Below are 16897 nucleotides of genomic sequence, written 5' to 3'. Positions count from 1 at the left end.
ATAATAAAGATGGCGGTGAAGTGAACAAGGTGAAATGCACAGTGGGAACTGTAGTCCTGCACGGAAGGAAATGTCATTGTGCACAACAGTACGAGAGCATTATTGTTGAGAGCAGCACGGGGTATTACTGTTATTAGAAAGCAGATGAAGAAAGCAGTTTGGTTTTTCAAGCATTTCACTGGAAACAACAATTACACTAAACGTTATGGGAACTAAGAGACTGACAGCTGCAAACGAAACCAAACCAGGTCACAACTTTCTTTAAATTCCGATATCATCTCACTATGAGCTACTGTCTGGCTATCTGGGCTCCCTGGCTTGCAGGTGCAAACACATCGTGGATTTGATAAATGACTTTTGATTCTTTGGCACAGATTAAATCGCAAATATGTGGGCAAACGCCAAGAAAAATTATAAAAAATAGGTTTCCTTCGTGTTCCAAGACTACCGTTTCCTGAAAAGATTTATTTAAAAAAGAAAATGTTCAGACCCTTCACCTTGTGAAGATAATTACAGGATACACGCCTGCGTTACTATGCAGAAGCACAGAACAGCTTGGGGAACTCCATATCGGATGCCTTTGTTTGTTTGTCTGTATGCGCGTGTGTGTGTGTGTGTGTGTGTGTGTGTGTGTGTGTGTGTGTGTGTGTGTGTGTGTGTGTGTGTGTGTGTGTGTGTGTGTGTGTATAATAATAATACGTATGCCTGACCACCGCCCGCCAAGTCCTCTATGGCCAACTGAGAGGAGCAAAGCGGGCTGCTGGAAGCCAAAAGAGACGCTTTAAGTACTATACCAGGGACCTCCTAAAGTGTGCAAACATCGACAACACGCAACTTGAAACCCTGGCACTCGACAGATCAGCCTGGCAAGTCACTGCAGTTTCCCAAATACACCAAACCAACCAAGACCGAAGATCTGAGAGGGGCACACAACAACACCAGCGGGCGGCTGGCATCCCCCAGGTATCTGGCTTCCCTTGCGCCATCTGTGGATGGGTGTGCGGCTCAAAGATCGGACTCAGCGGCCACGAGAAGTGGCACCAGTGGCAGTGTCGCTAAACCCCCCCCCATCCCTGGAGCAAGCGTCATCATTGAACACGATTGACAGCTAAGAGTGTGTGTGTGTACTCTACCTTCATGCAAAACGTCCTGTAGTGTGACTCTCTCCCTGGAGATAGCGATGTCTTTCACCTTGGCTTTGGCTTCTAAGAGTGTCACGCTTCTCAGGTCATTCTTCTCTATGCGCAGGGATGGATAGCCTGTAGGGGGGGGGGGGGGGGGTCACAAATACACACTGAGCTCAAGTCCTCTCTGGAAGTTATTATTAAAAAAGCGTCTCCTATACATTATATTAAGTTCCCGCGGCCCAGCACAATATCAGGCCCACAAACAAGTGCAATTTCTCAAAATTAAACAGCAACACATTAATAACGTCTCGTCTTGCACGTGTCCCCACCGCCGGCGTATTGCCTGTCTCAGCTCGCCATAAATAACTGAACAACCTGTGGGCAGCAGGGCTGGGATGGGTCAGTAATTAGATTTTGGTCCCTGCACATCAGCGGTTACAATCAGTCATCCGAACGCTAAGATAATTTACTGGGGGGAGCGTGGTGATTCAGCGACGTGCCTGCCTGTGCGTATCAAACAAGGTCAGTCGGTTCCCCTTTAAAGAATGCGTGTCATCACACGCTGGTAGTTGCAGAAACAACGCGACAATGCGATTATGTGACCCGGGTACCTCAAGATGCGCGTGCGAGACGGTAATTCTGTGAAACACCAGGTGGCGTCGCCCAGGCGACGCTACACAAACGCTGAATGCTTAATAAGAGAATAAATGGGGAGACAGTGGCTCAGGTTCCCGGTTCGATTCCCCCCTCGTTGCGGGCAGCGTGTCGAAGTGTCCTTGAGCAAGACACTAAACCCCTAATTGCTCCTGATGAGCAGGTTGGCACCTTGAATGGCTACCTCCGCCGTCGGTGTGTGAATGTGTGAGTGAATGGGTGAGGAACTAAATTGTAAAGTGATTTGGATAAAAACACTATATACATTTAAAATGTACCATTTTATAAGAATAAAGATGGGATTAAAATTACAACAGGGCATCTGAGATTAAATACATAATATATCATGATTATATACATATTTAATGTATATACGCCTGCATATAACAAAAAACTCTGTATGATAGCATGTACAATAATGCTGTATATACCATGTACTTACCTGCACATAGTCCTTAACTATATCTATATCTGTACATATCCTACTCTTGCTGGTTACGCTGCTGGCCAGTGTGACTACTACCATACTGTCTCACTGTACATTAGGGCTGTCCCCGACTAAGGATTTGGATGGTCGACTAGGATTGGCCAAAATTTGCCGTTGGTCGACTATTGGTCGACATAAAAAAATATATATATATATATAATATTTGAATTTTTTATTTTATTTTTTTTATCATTCCATTTGGGCTGTGGGGGGTGCTTAATGTCTGAAGAAGTCGACTGAAGGCTTCTTGTCCTCTGCAAAAGCATGCAATTGGTCCACTGATGGATACATCTTGATATTTGTCTAGTCTAGTGTGTTCATTAGATGGGTGAAATCCTCTTTCAGTGCCTCTGTGCCTGTTTTCGTAGGCAGTTAGCCTCTGGTATGCGTGCCATTCTATGCCTATTTTCTTTTGGAAAGAATGATAAAAATATATATATATATATTATTATTATTATATTCGACTAAGAGGTTGGCCAGTCGACTACGGCTCCTTTCGACCGATTAGTCGACTAATCGATTAATAGGGGTCAGCCCTACTGTACATTATATACATATTATACTACAACTCTGTACATACATCTGATTAGCACTACACTCAGTAGTACTAATTTATATATTTTGTACCCAGTTTAATCACCTGTACATTGTATATTGCACTTTACTGTTACATTTGCACTCTGCTTGGATGTCAAACCTCTTTTGTTGCACTGTACTGTACTTGTGCTGTATAATGACAATACATTTGAATCTAATATAATCTAATCGAATTACTCAACAACAACAAAAGGCTATTTCATCTGATGTTTTTAATCGGGACAGCTGGGGAAAATCTAGGATCAAATCTATGCCTAATAGTACTAGTAATAAAGTAATAACTACCAAATGAATCACAAGACATCTCCTGGTAACTACTGCGGTCCAGAGAAGGGTTTAGCTTTAAATCATCCATAAAATAAACATGCCTAAACACTGTCAACTAGAGGTATCCAGCTGTTTGATTAGCTCTAGCGGGCTTGTTCTTTAAGATAGCGTGAAGATACTGGTATATGAAACTAAGAGATCTTGAGGATTCCAAAAGGTACAGTATCAGCCATGTCATGCTAGCTTACTGGCAAAGGGGGTCGATTTTGCTCCAAAGTTAGGCTATTTTCAAGCTAGTTTAGAATTGTATTGACATGGCCATTTTAAAAAGGGGTCATTGACTTCTCACCTCAAAATATCTAAATGAGAATGGGCTCAATAGAAGCACACAAGATTCAGTTTTACAGCCAGGCTCATTCATGCTAGTCAAATGCTGAATTAGGCCCAAATCAGGCAGTGTCTAATTGTTTTTCACAGGGAGGTGAGGGGTTGGGCATCGTTTGAATTTGAACGATTCCGGTTTCCGATTCCGATTTCATATCGATTCCTGTTCTAAACTATTCTCGATTCCGATTATTTGAGGTGCAGGTCAAAACAGGTCACACCTTATTTCGCAGGAGAATTTTATATTTTTTGAAATTTTTAAAAAAATGTCATACTATTCAAATTTTCAGTTGACTTGATAGAGTTTAGTTTGGTTGCTGTACTGTAACTAGGGTATTAATTAACAATTTTTTTTATCGAAATTAAGAATCGAAATGCAAATACCGGAACCGGAAGTTAGGAACCGGTTCCTATTAGAACCGGTTTTCGGTGCCCAACCCAGGTGATATTGGCTGATTGATCGACTACCTGCCTTTTCCTGTTCTAAACTATCGTTATCATATCGACCACTAAAGATCCACTATTGGCCGACCTCTACCATCAACCCAGCCCCACTTCCCAGAGGCTCCTTCAAATCAGAGAGGCCCCCGATTCAAGTTTGGCGAATCCTAATGACAATAAAAGGCACTCAGCCAGACATGCGACAGCGCATGGGTTGCATCAATGCCGCCTCATCTCATGTTGTCCAGTATTACAGCAGTCACCTCGTTTCACAACGCTCCCTGCTACGCAACGACAGATGTTCGCCGTCAGCTCACTTAGGTACAGTACAGGCGTCAGGCGTGTTTGCATAACCAGAGCATCATAAGCTTCCCTGAAATGTCTGCACACAAAATAAGAAACACAATCTAAACATGACCCCGCATCTATATAAACACATGTCCTGTATACACAACATGGCATCTGCCGAAAGATGATATACTTTTAAACATCTTGTATCTGGCATCTCGTAAAGGAGTTCTCTGAATTGCAGGGCTGTCTTCGGCTAAAGGAATCCGTGGTCAACTAATTGTCCCAAGATTTTTGTCGACTGATTTGTTGATTCAATCCGCAAACCTGTAAAATTGTGTTTCGTATTCGTATACGTGATTGCATGGAGAAGGATCTGTTTAAATCTAGCGCGTACCACAGATCTGCTATGACTTCTTCAAGAAATAACTCAATAAGCATGGAAAAGATCATTTACAACTAATCGACTAACAAAGTCGCTTGGTCAACTAAGACCGAACCGACTGATGAATTAGTTGAGGGACTGAGTGGACAGCCCTAGTGTAACTGAGGGGTACAATTCCCTGACTGTATTGAATAAGTATGGTATCATTAAACCACTACTGAGTTATGTACATTACTACTGGCCATACAGTACACATGTATATGAGATGAACACCCACACAATAACACGGCTTAACAAGAAAGTACTGTTTATAATATTTATTAGAAGAGCACCAAGATTATCTTACATTTATTAAGATTGAGAGTTGCGCTTGTAAGGCGAAGAATGTGCATGAATAGGTCAAGAGCGTAAGTCCATGAGCATATTACGAAGGGGATAATTAATACCACCTGTAGCATAAGAATTATATATGGTACACTAGTAGGTCAGCTGGAGATACTAGGGGGGTTCCCTCCGGTTGTAAGCCAGCAGGGGAGAGGATTTGTCGGTAGCAAAAGTCTGGATCAACGAGGAATAAGGAGACTCCAGGTACAGGAGACAGTGCAATAATCCCTTGATCCGTAGACAAAGCAACAGCTATTCTCCGGTGTGCAGTGCCGCATGGAGGAAAGCTAGCCAGCCTCAGAGTCCTAGAGGCGGGCTCGACGGTGCTCCTCACAGGGTAAATCCCACACGGTAGTGGGGGTAGACGATTCTCTGCTCCAACAGCCACAGGACCAAAGCAATATAATCCAGCCGAAAAGGGCTCTGTAGTCGTCGGTGTAGGTTATCCAGTGTACATATCCACACGGTTCTCGTCTAGGGCTCCTCGGATGACGGCACAAGGTTAGGCCGCCCAGCCTGGATAAGCACACTAGCTCGGTACGATGAAACGTTGGTAATGCTGGTCACTGTAGAACGGTAGCCGCACGATACACTATACATAATAGACTATTACTTAATAATAGAATAGGTCGAACTCGACGATACAGTGTTAAACTCTGACACTTCAGCTATCAATTCGCACACGGTCTCAAGGCTCTATTTCGGGGCAAAACGGGCCCACTTCACAGCACGTTGTATCGTGGTGTGAGGCTTCAACTTGTTACTAAGACTACTGCTGTATCCACCTGCGCCGTATTTATACGTAAGGTGAATAATCTAGTACCAGCCTTATTTCTGTCCCATATTACTGCGCAGAACCGGGCATGTTCAGGCATGTCTTAGCGGTGACTTTGAACTAGACATTGGGGGTATGGCCGTGGCGCCTAGGGGATCGCTGTCCAATAGGAGAACGAATATTATGGTCTGGCTTGTACTAGGTAAAGGGATATTCCGTGTATATGTACAAAGAATATACAAGGGATATCAGACGATATACAAATACTATACAATATATCTCAAGTAATAAATATATATATTCGGTTTAATCTGACCCTTTGTAACACCTAGTAAACTGTTTGCAGTCACTCAAGACGTTGTACTGGTGAAGAATGTTAAACCACAATAAGATGAATAGGGCCACAAAGGCGAACTCTTTGATGACATGGGTATTATTTACTGACAAAACCCCTTAGTTTGATGACATGGCTATTCACTGACAAAACCCCTTAGTTTGATGACATGGCTATTCACTGAAAAAAACCCTTAGGTTGACGACCTGGCTATTCACTGACAAAACCCCTTAGTTTTGATGACATCTGTTCTAATGACATATTTCATTAAAAAGGACATTCTTCATTCTTTGGGCTTCAGAGCTCAAAGTGAGTTTGAAGAGACACAGGGTCAAACCAAGGCTTCAGTCTTATGATGCTGCTCAGGGCCAAGACACAGGACAGCGGCCATATCCCCTTTTAATAACTTTTTTCAAATCAAACAGTGAGGTGCTTTGAGTAAATGATGGCTAGAGGCTAAAGTATTTCTCCTCAAACATGGAGGCTGTAAGATGGTGAACTATGATAGGCCACAGCTTACTGCTGCCACCCAGGGGTCAGACTGAGTAGCACATCCATAGCGAACAGCAGCTGCAACAAGGGTGTGTACCATGTGAAGTGGAACACAAACAGTAGAGCAATATAAACTACATGCAGTTAAACTATACAATGAAACCCCAGTAGTTAATTATTGCACTGAAGAACCATAAATTAGTTTGGACATTCTTTAAACAGCCCATGTATTTGCAGTTGTAAAATCAATCCAAATCACTTGGGAGTGTGAATGTGATATATCACCAGAGTACTTCTACAGTACTCAACTTACAGGGTTCCCCTCAGACAAATTCAAGGACTTTCAAGTACTTTCCCAAGTACTATTATTCATTTAAAAAGGATACAATTCACTTAACACTTTAATCGCCATGGGTTAAATTCTTAATATACCATCCTCCGCCAGTTCTATTTGTCTATGGAGAAGTTCCCCTTCTTTGCAGGGCTATAACTTTTTAAATTCTATTGCTACATTGCCATTATTATGGCCCATTCAATGTCCTATATGTATTGTTCAGGGTGTAGCAACGTTAAACTTTTTCATTCACATATTCATACTAAAGCAGGGGTGTCAAACTCATTTTCACAGAGGGCCACATCAGCATTATGGTTGCCCTCAAAGGGCCAAAGACTGTATAAATGTTAATGTAATGTAAAATAAATGTAGCTACACATTTACATATTGTTAAACATGGTGTTTCTGTATTTATTACTTATTCAAGTTATACATATTGCATATTCATTTGCATAAATGTAAAAATATATGTTAGCTTATGTTATTTTAACAAATAATTTTAGTTTATCAGAACCCCATATTACTCCACCAATCAATGATCAAACCATTCAAGTAAATAACAAAGAAGAATATCATCAAATACAAGCTATGACATTAAGTTTGTTCAAAACCTTTTTGTCACAGTCAAGAGGGGCAGAACTAACAACTGTGAGCTGCAAAGAACACGTGGGACAGATGTAGCAGATGTTACAAAAACAAATGGCTGCACACAACCTTGCAGAGGCCATACATCCAACTAATGGAAGATAGTTTAATTAACTTTAATTAACAGATTGCAGAATGGGTACAGTACAGTACAGCTCAATACACACAATTGTTAAGGGGATGCAGACCAGAGAAAGACTTTCGACTTGTTTACATCAGGGTCCCCCGTTTTCAATTCGTAATGAAATTGCTATTATGTGTCTGCATGAACACACAACTGTAACTGTACTCAAAAATAACAAAATAAGGGTTGTCTCAGTTCACAACTATATTGGTCAAGTTTTGGGTGGGACTTGTTTGCGTCCCTACAGCTTCTTATTCAATTGAGCGAGATGCTCGGTTATGTCACACAGCCAGTTTGCATCTGACAGTTCAGACAATATTTCTTCAACCCTTTGTTACCTATTCCGCCTGGATCTTTTTTGTATTTTGGGCTGTAAAATTGTCAAAGAATGTCTGAGGAGTAAGTGCTTTTGGCTTTTTTCCTTTGTTACCTCAGATGTTCAACATACATGTATGTGTAAGAATGTGTAATAACTAAGGCTGTCAAAGTTAAAGCTTTATTAACGCATTAACCCACAATTATTTTAACACTGCTATTTTTTAACCCAATATTAATGTAAAAAAAAATTTTTTTTTTACCTGAGCTCTTGGGGGGCCACATCAAATGACGTGGCGGGCCGGATCTGGCCCGCGGGCCGTGAGTTTGACACCTATGGTCTAAAGTATAAGTATGTTTTTATCGTTTTCTGCAGCTTTCTTCAGAACGTGATTTATAGCCCTAAATGCATTATATTGATGATCAAATACAGTTTGGTAGGAATCTGTGCCAGATAATAAATTTCAACTGGACGTACTTCTAGAAGTTTCTACGCATCATCTGATGTTGACCGGATGGGCGGGGGATCGTTTATAATTCCGTGGGCAGCGTTAGATGATTCATCCAGTGTGGGTCATATGTTCATCAGATCAGTTAGTATAGAATACGTTAGAAAATAACACTGAATCTTACCGTGGCTTCCTCGCGCCGCTGGCAGATGAGCGTGGAACAGATTTTTTTCTATTATGGGATGTAGAAATGCCCGATCCATTTCCAGGTTGTATAATAGTATATACGTCCAAATAACGTTGTTTATTGAGTTAGGGCGAGCGATCTATTATCCAGTGTTTCAAGATGGAGTCGCGGGAGCTATAGCGAGTGGCCGGACCACATTTGGATGAGTACTACCGGTTCAAAGGTTAATATCCGGTTGGCGATCTGCCGATCGGCCACCAGATGGCGCTCTTGAACCGCTAGAGAGTTGAGAGGAGATCAGCACTGTGTCTCAGGGCTCCGGAAAGGAAATATGATTTCGATGACAGATTTTTGAAATATTGACATCAAAGACGAGTTACGGCGTCTTCGGCAGAATGAGCATGGCTCGGAATGACGTGAAAACTCGTTCCCGGCGATCATAGTGTTAAATGCTGTTTTTTTTATAGAAAAAAAAATCTGATCCAATATTTATGGCTTAAAACCAATTTCCGACAATTAGTTACACTTTAAATAAAAGAAAACAAAATCTTGATTCAGAACAATTTTATCATGGATGAACAAAACGTTCAATGCGAATGGTTGATTTGAATTTCAAGGACTTTTTAACACTTTAACTGCCACACACAAGATATCTCGGGTTTATTTTTATGTGGTTGAAAGCCACTCACGAGATTTCTCTGATTTTTTTATTTTTTTTTTAGCGATCTGAAATCATATTGCATTACGCGAGCCTACCCGAGTATACACGAGGACCGCCGGAGATTATATGTGGAAAAAAGCGCCCCCTATCGTCTTTCAGATGACATAACGGATTTTGGAATGGACTCAATGAAAATGGATGGGGAAAAAAATCCGGTACTCCACATTTTCCAGTCCACTGATCCAGCCGGGGTTACCAGAGTTCATTCTGGATCCTCTGAGCCCCGCTGATCATGGAGTTCTACTGTATCGCGTTGGATCTATACACTTATCGATTTTTTTCGAATGGTGATCAGGAATTGGAATATACCAGTTGGATACCATCTGATGTCAGGTAAGGACTCTATGTTATCAGTGTTAGCATAATCAGACTAATTTTGATGAAGTTATAGGCTGTTTTGTGAAATGGACTCTTTCGGTTTCACTGTAAAAGTCCGAGAGGAAATCAACGCGGCGATTATCCGTGCGCGGCCCGAATGTGCTTGCGTGCACGTATAATATTGATCATCTAGCGTTTATTTGAAAACGATTCATAAAAAGGCAGACGAATATCAACGTTGTGGAATATTCCAGTAAAAGACGATTTTCATAGAATGGTCCAGAATGGGCTGTTTTTTTATCTGAAAACGGGTGCTTTTCTAAATGCTCTGAAACGGAAATGACACGATAAAAAAAACAATCTGCCTTGACAGCACTGACTGGAAAATAGTCTTTGATAATGCGATGGGCAGATTAGACACATAGCCATAATTTAAAACATAGATTAGGCGATATTAACGTTAACATTGGCGCCGATGGTGGCATTCAGGGGGTAAAAAGGAAAACCCGGCGTGGCACTCAAAGTGTTAAGCACCTTGTTAAAAAAATTGCTGTTTTCAAGGAATTCCAGGCCTCGACTTTTTTTGGTAAAAAAAATCAAGCGCTTTAAGCACTTCAAGGACCTTGTGTGAACCCTGAACTTACCATATTTTTTTTATCTACTTTTTCTCCCATTTTAAATTTTTCTCCCATCCCAATTTCGTATCGTCCAATTCTACCCTCCCCTGTCTCGAACGCTGTTAGGCCATGCCTCCCACAAGCCGGCTGCAATGTGGACGAAGCCTTACATCACGTGTCCCCTCCGGTACTCGAGGAAGCAGCCGTCGCATCTTTTCACCTGCACAGCGCGATCTCTCAGCGGCGGGGGTCTGCGTGGGAGGGGCACGCCGCCCCCGTCGCTTCCTGATTCTGCTGCGCAGGCGCACCAACCGACCTGTAGGAGTGGCTGTCCACAACGTCCGATCCCCACCCTTCAGCTTTCCCACCCTTCTTTAGATAATAACGTTTGAAAACATTCTTCCTCTGAAAACGTCAAACAGATTTATATGGTTCTTCAGTCTGATGTACTCAATTGTGAATGAAAACACTTACAGAAAACAATGCAGACATTACAAATGTGAATGAGTATGTTAGTATGACTACAGGAGGGGCAGCGTTTTAGAGGGATCAAACTTCAGGAGCTGCTAGGGAGCTTTGAGGATGTTATATAGTAGACAGCTGGTGTTACTGTAACCTGCTGTAAATGCCCTTGGTATACAGTGAGTGAGTTACAGGGACAGATCGACAATAGCATAGAGATGTTTAAGCATTATGACCTTGGGATTAAATGGGGTGACGTTAAGAAAGTGAAGAACACTAGAGGTACATGGTAGCAGTGTCGGGTATCCGCCCTATACCGTGCTAAAGCCCTCGCTATTGATTAATAATGTAACATATACCAAGAAGTGAGTGCCAGCACAATGCTATTTATTAACGATAATTAAATTATTATCCATTTTTTTTGTCTATTTATGATAATTTATGTAAATGTTGGCACTACCTTTATTCTGTCTACAATTTTGTATTCGGTCTATGTTATACTCATTTTATGTCTGCACTTTATGCATTGCTTTTATTTAGTCGGAAACCTGCTAATTAGATTTTAATTTTGACAATCTTTTCAGGAGGTTTTTTAATGTCAATTCTCTGAATTATGCCAATTATGTTGCTCATTTTATGCCTATGTCTATTTTATGTCTACACCACTGCTGTGAAGCACTTTGGACTGCAATTCTTGCATGAAAGTTGCTATACAAATACAGTTCATTATTATTATTGAAGCTGGAAAATTAAATGGGATGTTGGCATTTGTATATATTTATACAACGGCATGCAAATTTCTCGATTCTGATTGGCCATTCACACGTCTTTATTGGCAACAATCCACGGTCCTGGGCTCAGGACCCGCCCACAACCAAATCACATAACCCTCCCCGGCTCACTCCGGGAGAAAACAGGATCGCGGACAACAAATGGTTATGTTGAAAGCACCATAACGACTAAATATGAAGCGATTCTGTCAAGGGGAATGTGTTAGTATTTTAAACAATGTTGGATGATGTAATTGATGGGTCTTGACTCAATCTAGAACAAAAGAAAAATCGCGGATTGATTGATAGATTAATTGATTGATTTAAATTTCTTCCTTCCTACTTTCTACTGACTGCAGCGTTCTCTCTCACACTGTCGCTGGCGTACCCACAAACACACACACACACATACACACACACACACACACACACACACACACACACACACACACACATACACACACACACACGCACACACACACTGTGACACACACACACGCACACACACACACACACTCCTGTCTGCAACAGCGGGGGAGTCAGACTGAGAGAGAAGCAGCGCTGTTTTAAGTGAGCATGGTCTATTGAATTGATTGATTGGTTGATTGCTAATTTTATTACTGTACCCCTGGTTTCCAACTGGTTAAGTTTAGGCTAAAAGAAATAAATAAAAAAATAGGGCGAAGAAAACGTTTTTTTCCTATAGGGCAAAGAAAACGTTTTAATTTGTTTTACCTACTTTATATTCTGCATCTGGTAATAAAATTTTCAATCAATCATTCCAATAATACACAGTTGGATGTGTTAGTTGGTTGGATGCACTTCAAGCTGCTTCCACATGAGGCAACTTCTCTCAATCATTCCAATAATACACAGTTGGATGTGTTAGTTTGGTTGGATGCACTTCAAGCTGCTTCCACATGGAGTTGTGGGAACTACTTTTTCTGGCGGATGGTTTTTTCAATAAATCTTCGATTAATGTGTGTTTATTGTATAGAAATAAGGTTGGATGAATCTGGCAGTTGTATAAAAGCTTTACACCACGTGCAGTCGTGATTTGTGACCAATAAACCATGCCTAGGGGGGTCTAACGACCCTCGGCTGCGCCTCGGGCCTAACAACCACCCCTAGGCATGGTTTATTGGTCACAAACCACTCCTGCGTGTGATGTAATGCTTAAATAATGAATGCCAACTCCTGCCCCTCAATTTTCTAAAGAATTAAAATAGCAAAAACATTTCAATATCAAGTATACATCTGTACTCTTTATTGGTGAGCACTGAAAAATAAGTAGTCGGCAAAATGGTCTCAGTGCATCTCTCCATAGAACACTGTTGCAACACAACAAGGTTGAAGATGGTGACAGAGAGAGCGCTTGAGATTGTCTAAATCAGTAGTTCTCAACGTGAGGCTCGGGGACCCCCAGGGGTCCTGGAGGAGGTTCCAGGGGGTCACCTGAAGAATTTGGAATAGTTCACTACTTTCATTTGCATATATTAATAGTGACGATTGTGATCTCAGGTTTCACTTTCTCCACTGCTATCTCAACACAGTCGTATTGGAACAACAATAAATCTTACCAAACAGCAGTCCCTGAGACAAAAAATCTCAACAGACGAGGGTCTGCAGGGCCTAACAATTGAAGGGGTCGTCGGTAACTTACTTTTGGTTTCGTGAGAGGGGGCACCGGGGTTGGGGAAGGAGGCGGCAGCAAGCTGGAGTATGGGTGCAGAACCAGGGTGATTGTCTTGATGACCAGAGGGGGAGGGAGATGGAGGGAGGGAGGGAGGGAGAGTTAGAAGAAAGATGTGGTTTTAATGGATAGTTCGCTCAAGTTACAGCACGACCTCATCTAATGGATGCCGGGTTCGACTCGCAATCAATTCAAAATTGAAACTAGTGATTTCTCATTTGCGGGACGATGTAGCGATCCGTTCTCATTTTCATCGGTCGATAGGTTGGATAGGAAAATCCCTCTCGTGCCAAAATGTGTTCTGATATTTTCCAAAGTAGTCTAAAGAAATAAACTTTTAGAACTGGTTGAATTGAAAGTGAATGGAATCCGAGTCCCATGTTTTTCTTCCAGGCCACGGACACGACGACATCCATCAAATAAAGCATGCTTGCAAATTGGGTAAACTCGCCCATCATGGGTTGGGTAAAAATGTTTTTTAAAAGCTGGTGGATGGTGCCAATTATCACATTCAGCGAAGCAAACATTAAGACAAACAGGGTGGTGATGGTGATGCTGGTGATGGGTACAGCAAAGAATGCAGAGGTTAAGAGGTGGACACAGTGTATCCACTAGATGGCGATAATGTCAAATGCACTCATGCACAAAACCCACTTGACTGGGCCTGGTGGTCCACTGGATGGAACAGAGAGGGTTAGGCCTAGATGGAGCGTGATGATAATGAGGAAAAAACATGGACAAATATACAGGCTGCTGCTACACTAGTTTATAAAAAAAAATAAATAAAAAAAAAATATGTTGAAATAAACAGGCAGTGTGTTGTCCCTGAATAAAGACATGTTGTCCCTGAATAAAGGCATGTTGTCCCTGAATAAAAAGGTGTTGAAATTAACAGGAGGTGTGTTGCCCCTGACTAAAGACATGTTGTCCCTGAATGAAGGCGTATTGAAATAACACACAGTATGCTGTCCCTGAACAAAGACGTGTTGACCCTGAATAAAGACAAGTTGTCCCTGAATGAAGACGTGTTGTCCCTGAATAAAGACAAGTTGTCCCTGAATGAAGACGTGTTGAAATATAACACCATATGTTGTCCTTGAACAAAGATGTGTTGTCCCTGAACAAAGATGTGTTGTCCCTGAAATAACACACAATATGTTGGCCCTAAATAAAGACATAAATGTATTTTTTTTTTTTAAATAAACACATAACCTACAATTGTGTTGCTATTAATGCATTGTTTGTCAACATGGTTAGGAACGACACCTCTAGAAATATTTCCAACACATCTTTTTTTTAAAGTGTAGCCAAACAGCTGATTTTTTTTTTAACCGCCATCATGAAAAAAGAATCCCCCACTTAGAGAACAAGACTGAGATGCCGCTCGGTGCCAAGTCCTCCTTCCAGGGCGCTCTCTCTCGTCAGCCCTATTTCCGCCTGGTACTGTATGTATGGTGTAAGGTTACCGGTAATTACAAGGGTTTGCCTGCCAGGCAGCAGCAGTAGGGGCAGGGCTGCTCTGACACCTCACACACCAGTAAACAATAAGGTCCTCTTCTGGTGGCTATCAGATAGGCCTATCTCTACAAACAAACAAACAGTGTATGTTTAACCCCGTAAAGAGTTCCATTTTAAACTATGGACCTAAATATTGTATGAGTACATTTGATACCCACCAAGCTGGTGTTAAATGTAATTAAAAGTTGAAATTATAATAAAACAAATTATAATAATAACAATAATAATACAATTAAACATACTCCTATAGAGTAAAATGTACAGTGTGCTTTAACAGAATTGTAGCATTGCAGTCCCGTCACTCATAAAGCTGTGGAAGGGTAGACATGGATGTGCGGATGCTGTACTGAGCAGGGTAGTCTTTCATCAGATACAACAAAGGACCACTCTCTTTCTCTCTCTCTCTATCCGCTAGACTCGCTAGAGAATGAAAGGGGCAGAGAGAGCACACACACCGCAACACACACCGCAATTCACCACATTCACACAGTGGCCATTTTGCTCTTATGTCATGGGTGGGGACAGGATGGAATGGAATCCCAACCTGAGCATGACACAAAAGCAAACTGGTCACTGTGTTGATAGAGGGGAGGAGGCTGGTGCAGGAAGTCTTGCTCATGGTTCATCACAGCCTTATGATTCCATTTAAGCCAATTAGATCATGCAATGCCACTTATCCTGTTTGGAGGAAGGAATGCAGCATTAGGGCTCTCATTCAGGGGAAGAGAAGAAGATGCAGGCTCTAAAAGACATATGTAAGCATTTTTGCATAACTATTTTGGACTAATTTGGTCGTAGTTAGAGCAAATTTTCACTTGTCCAAAAAGGAAATTCAAGTTTGTCTAAATCGAATAGAATGCAAGATGTGTGCCCTTCCCTATACTACATTAGGGCTAATATCTATCATGCAATTAGGGCAGTAAATTGTATTGGGACAAAATAGTCTGTAGCACAAGACCTTTTTGGGAGTCCATAGGGTCAAAATAATGCACTTTGAGTGCCGTCACTTTAAGCTGTTTTTTTTTTTACATCTACTTTTTCTCCTCCTTTTTCTGTGATTTTTTTTTCTCCCATCCCAATTTACCTCTCGTGCCAATTCTCCCTCCCCTGTCCTGATCGTTGCTCGCATGTGCCCCCCACTGGCCGGTCGTAGGGAGGATAGAAGCCCATCACATGTCCCCTCTGATACATGTGGAGGCAGCCAGTCACATCTTTTCACCTGCCAGCGCGTACTCTCATAGGCGAGGATTAACGTGTAGGAGGCTCACACTGCCCCCGCCATTTTCCTGTCTTTGCTGTGCAGGCACCCTGACCGACCTGTAGGAGTCGCTGTTTACAACGACCAGACTACCACCCATCGACTCTCCTCCCGCTAACTCTGCCAATTGAGTCAGTATGACGGCTGGTGACAGCCGGATTCGATATCGGTGTCCCTTGCGTTGGTGACGAGCGCAATGTCCGCTGCGCCACCCAGCCGCCTCACTTTAAGCTGTTTATGGAGAAAGGGCTTGCTAATAATGGCTGATGCTAGTATTTTCACAACTTCAACAACAACAAAACAAAACAGGACCCAGACATACCTTTAACTCTACAGCTCTCACAGTGGCACAGCACAGCACACAACATACATATGCCGTCTCAAATCAACTTGCCATTTATTGTAAAGAATAAGTACAGTAAGCTCTGCTCATATGAAAGCAGACAAACAAGTAAACACCTGTGTTCCTGTGGTGTGCATCCTATATGTTTCCCTCTATGCATCCTACATGTTTCCCTCTATGCATCCTACATATTTCTCTCTATGCATCCTACATGTTTCTCTCTATGCATCCTACATGTTTCTCTCTATGCATCCTACATGTCTCTCTATGCATCCTACATGTTTCCCTCTATGCATCCTACATGTTTCCCTCTATGCATCCTACATGTTTCTCTCTATGCATCCTACATGTTTCTCTCTATGCATCCTACATGGTTCTCTATGCATCCTACATGTTTCCCTCTATGCATCCTACATGTTTCCCTCTATGCATCCTACATGTTTCCCTCTATGCATCCTACATATTTCTCTCTATGCATCCTACATGTTTCTCTCTATGCATCCTACATGTTTCTCTATGCATCCTACA

At 41.8% G+C, this 16897-nt stretch overlaps 1 protein-coding gene across 2 annotated transcripts in view; it reads right to left on the bottom strand.

The window, feature by feature from the left end:
• ryk (receptor like tyrosine kinase) overlaps positions 1 to 16897 on the bottom strand; it is a 140291-nt gene that overhangs the window by 45776 nt on the left and 77618 nt on the right. Inside the window, exons 8-9 of one of the 2 annotated variants that reach the window (XM_084307356.1) lie at positions 13221 to 13304; positions 1134 to 1259 (exon numbers count right to left, since the gene is read on the bottom strand). In XM_084307356.1, the coding sequence (XP_084163482.1) occupies positions 1134 to 1259; positions 13221 to 13304 (210 nt within the window). The remainder of the gene's footprint in view (positions 1 to 1133; positions 1260 to 13220; positions 13305 to 16897) is intronic. The other variant, XM_084307357.1, reaches the window with a different exon arrangement.

This window comes from Notolepis coatsorum (genome assembly GCF_963971535.1).
Source record: "Notolepis coatsorum genome assembly, chromosome: 2".
In the NCBI taxonomy this organism is placed as follows: Eukaryota; Metazoa; Chordata; class Actinopteri; order Aulopiformes; family Paralepididae; genus Notolepis; species Notolepis coatsorum.
This window is presented reverse-complemented; position numbering and strand designations above follow the sequence as displayed.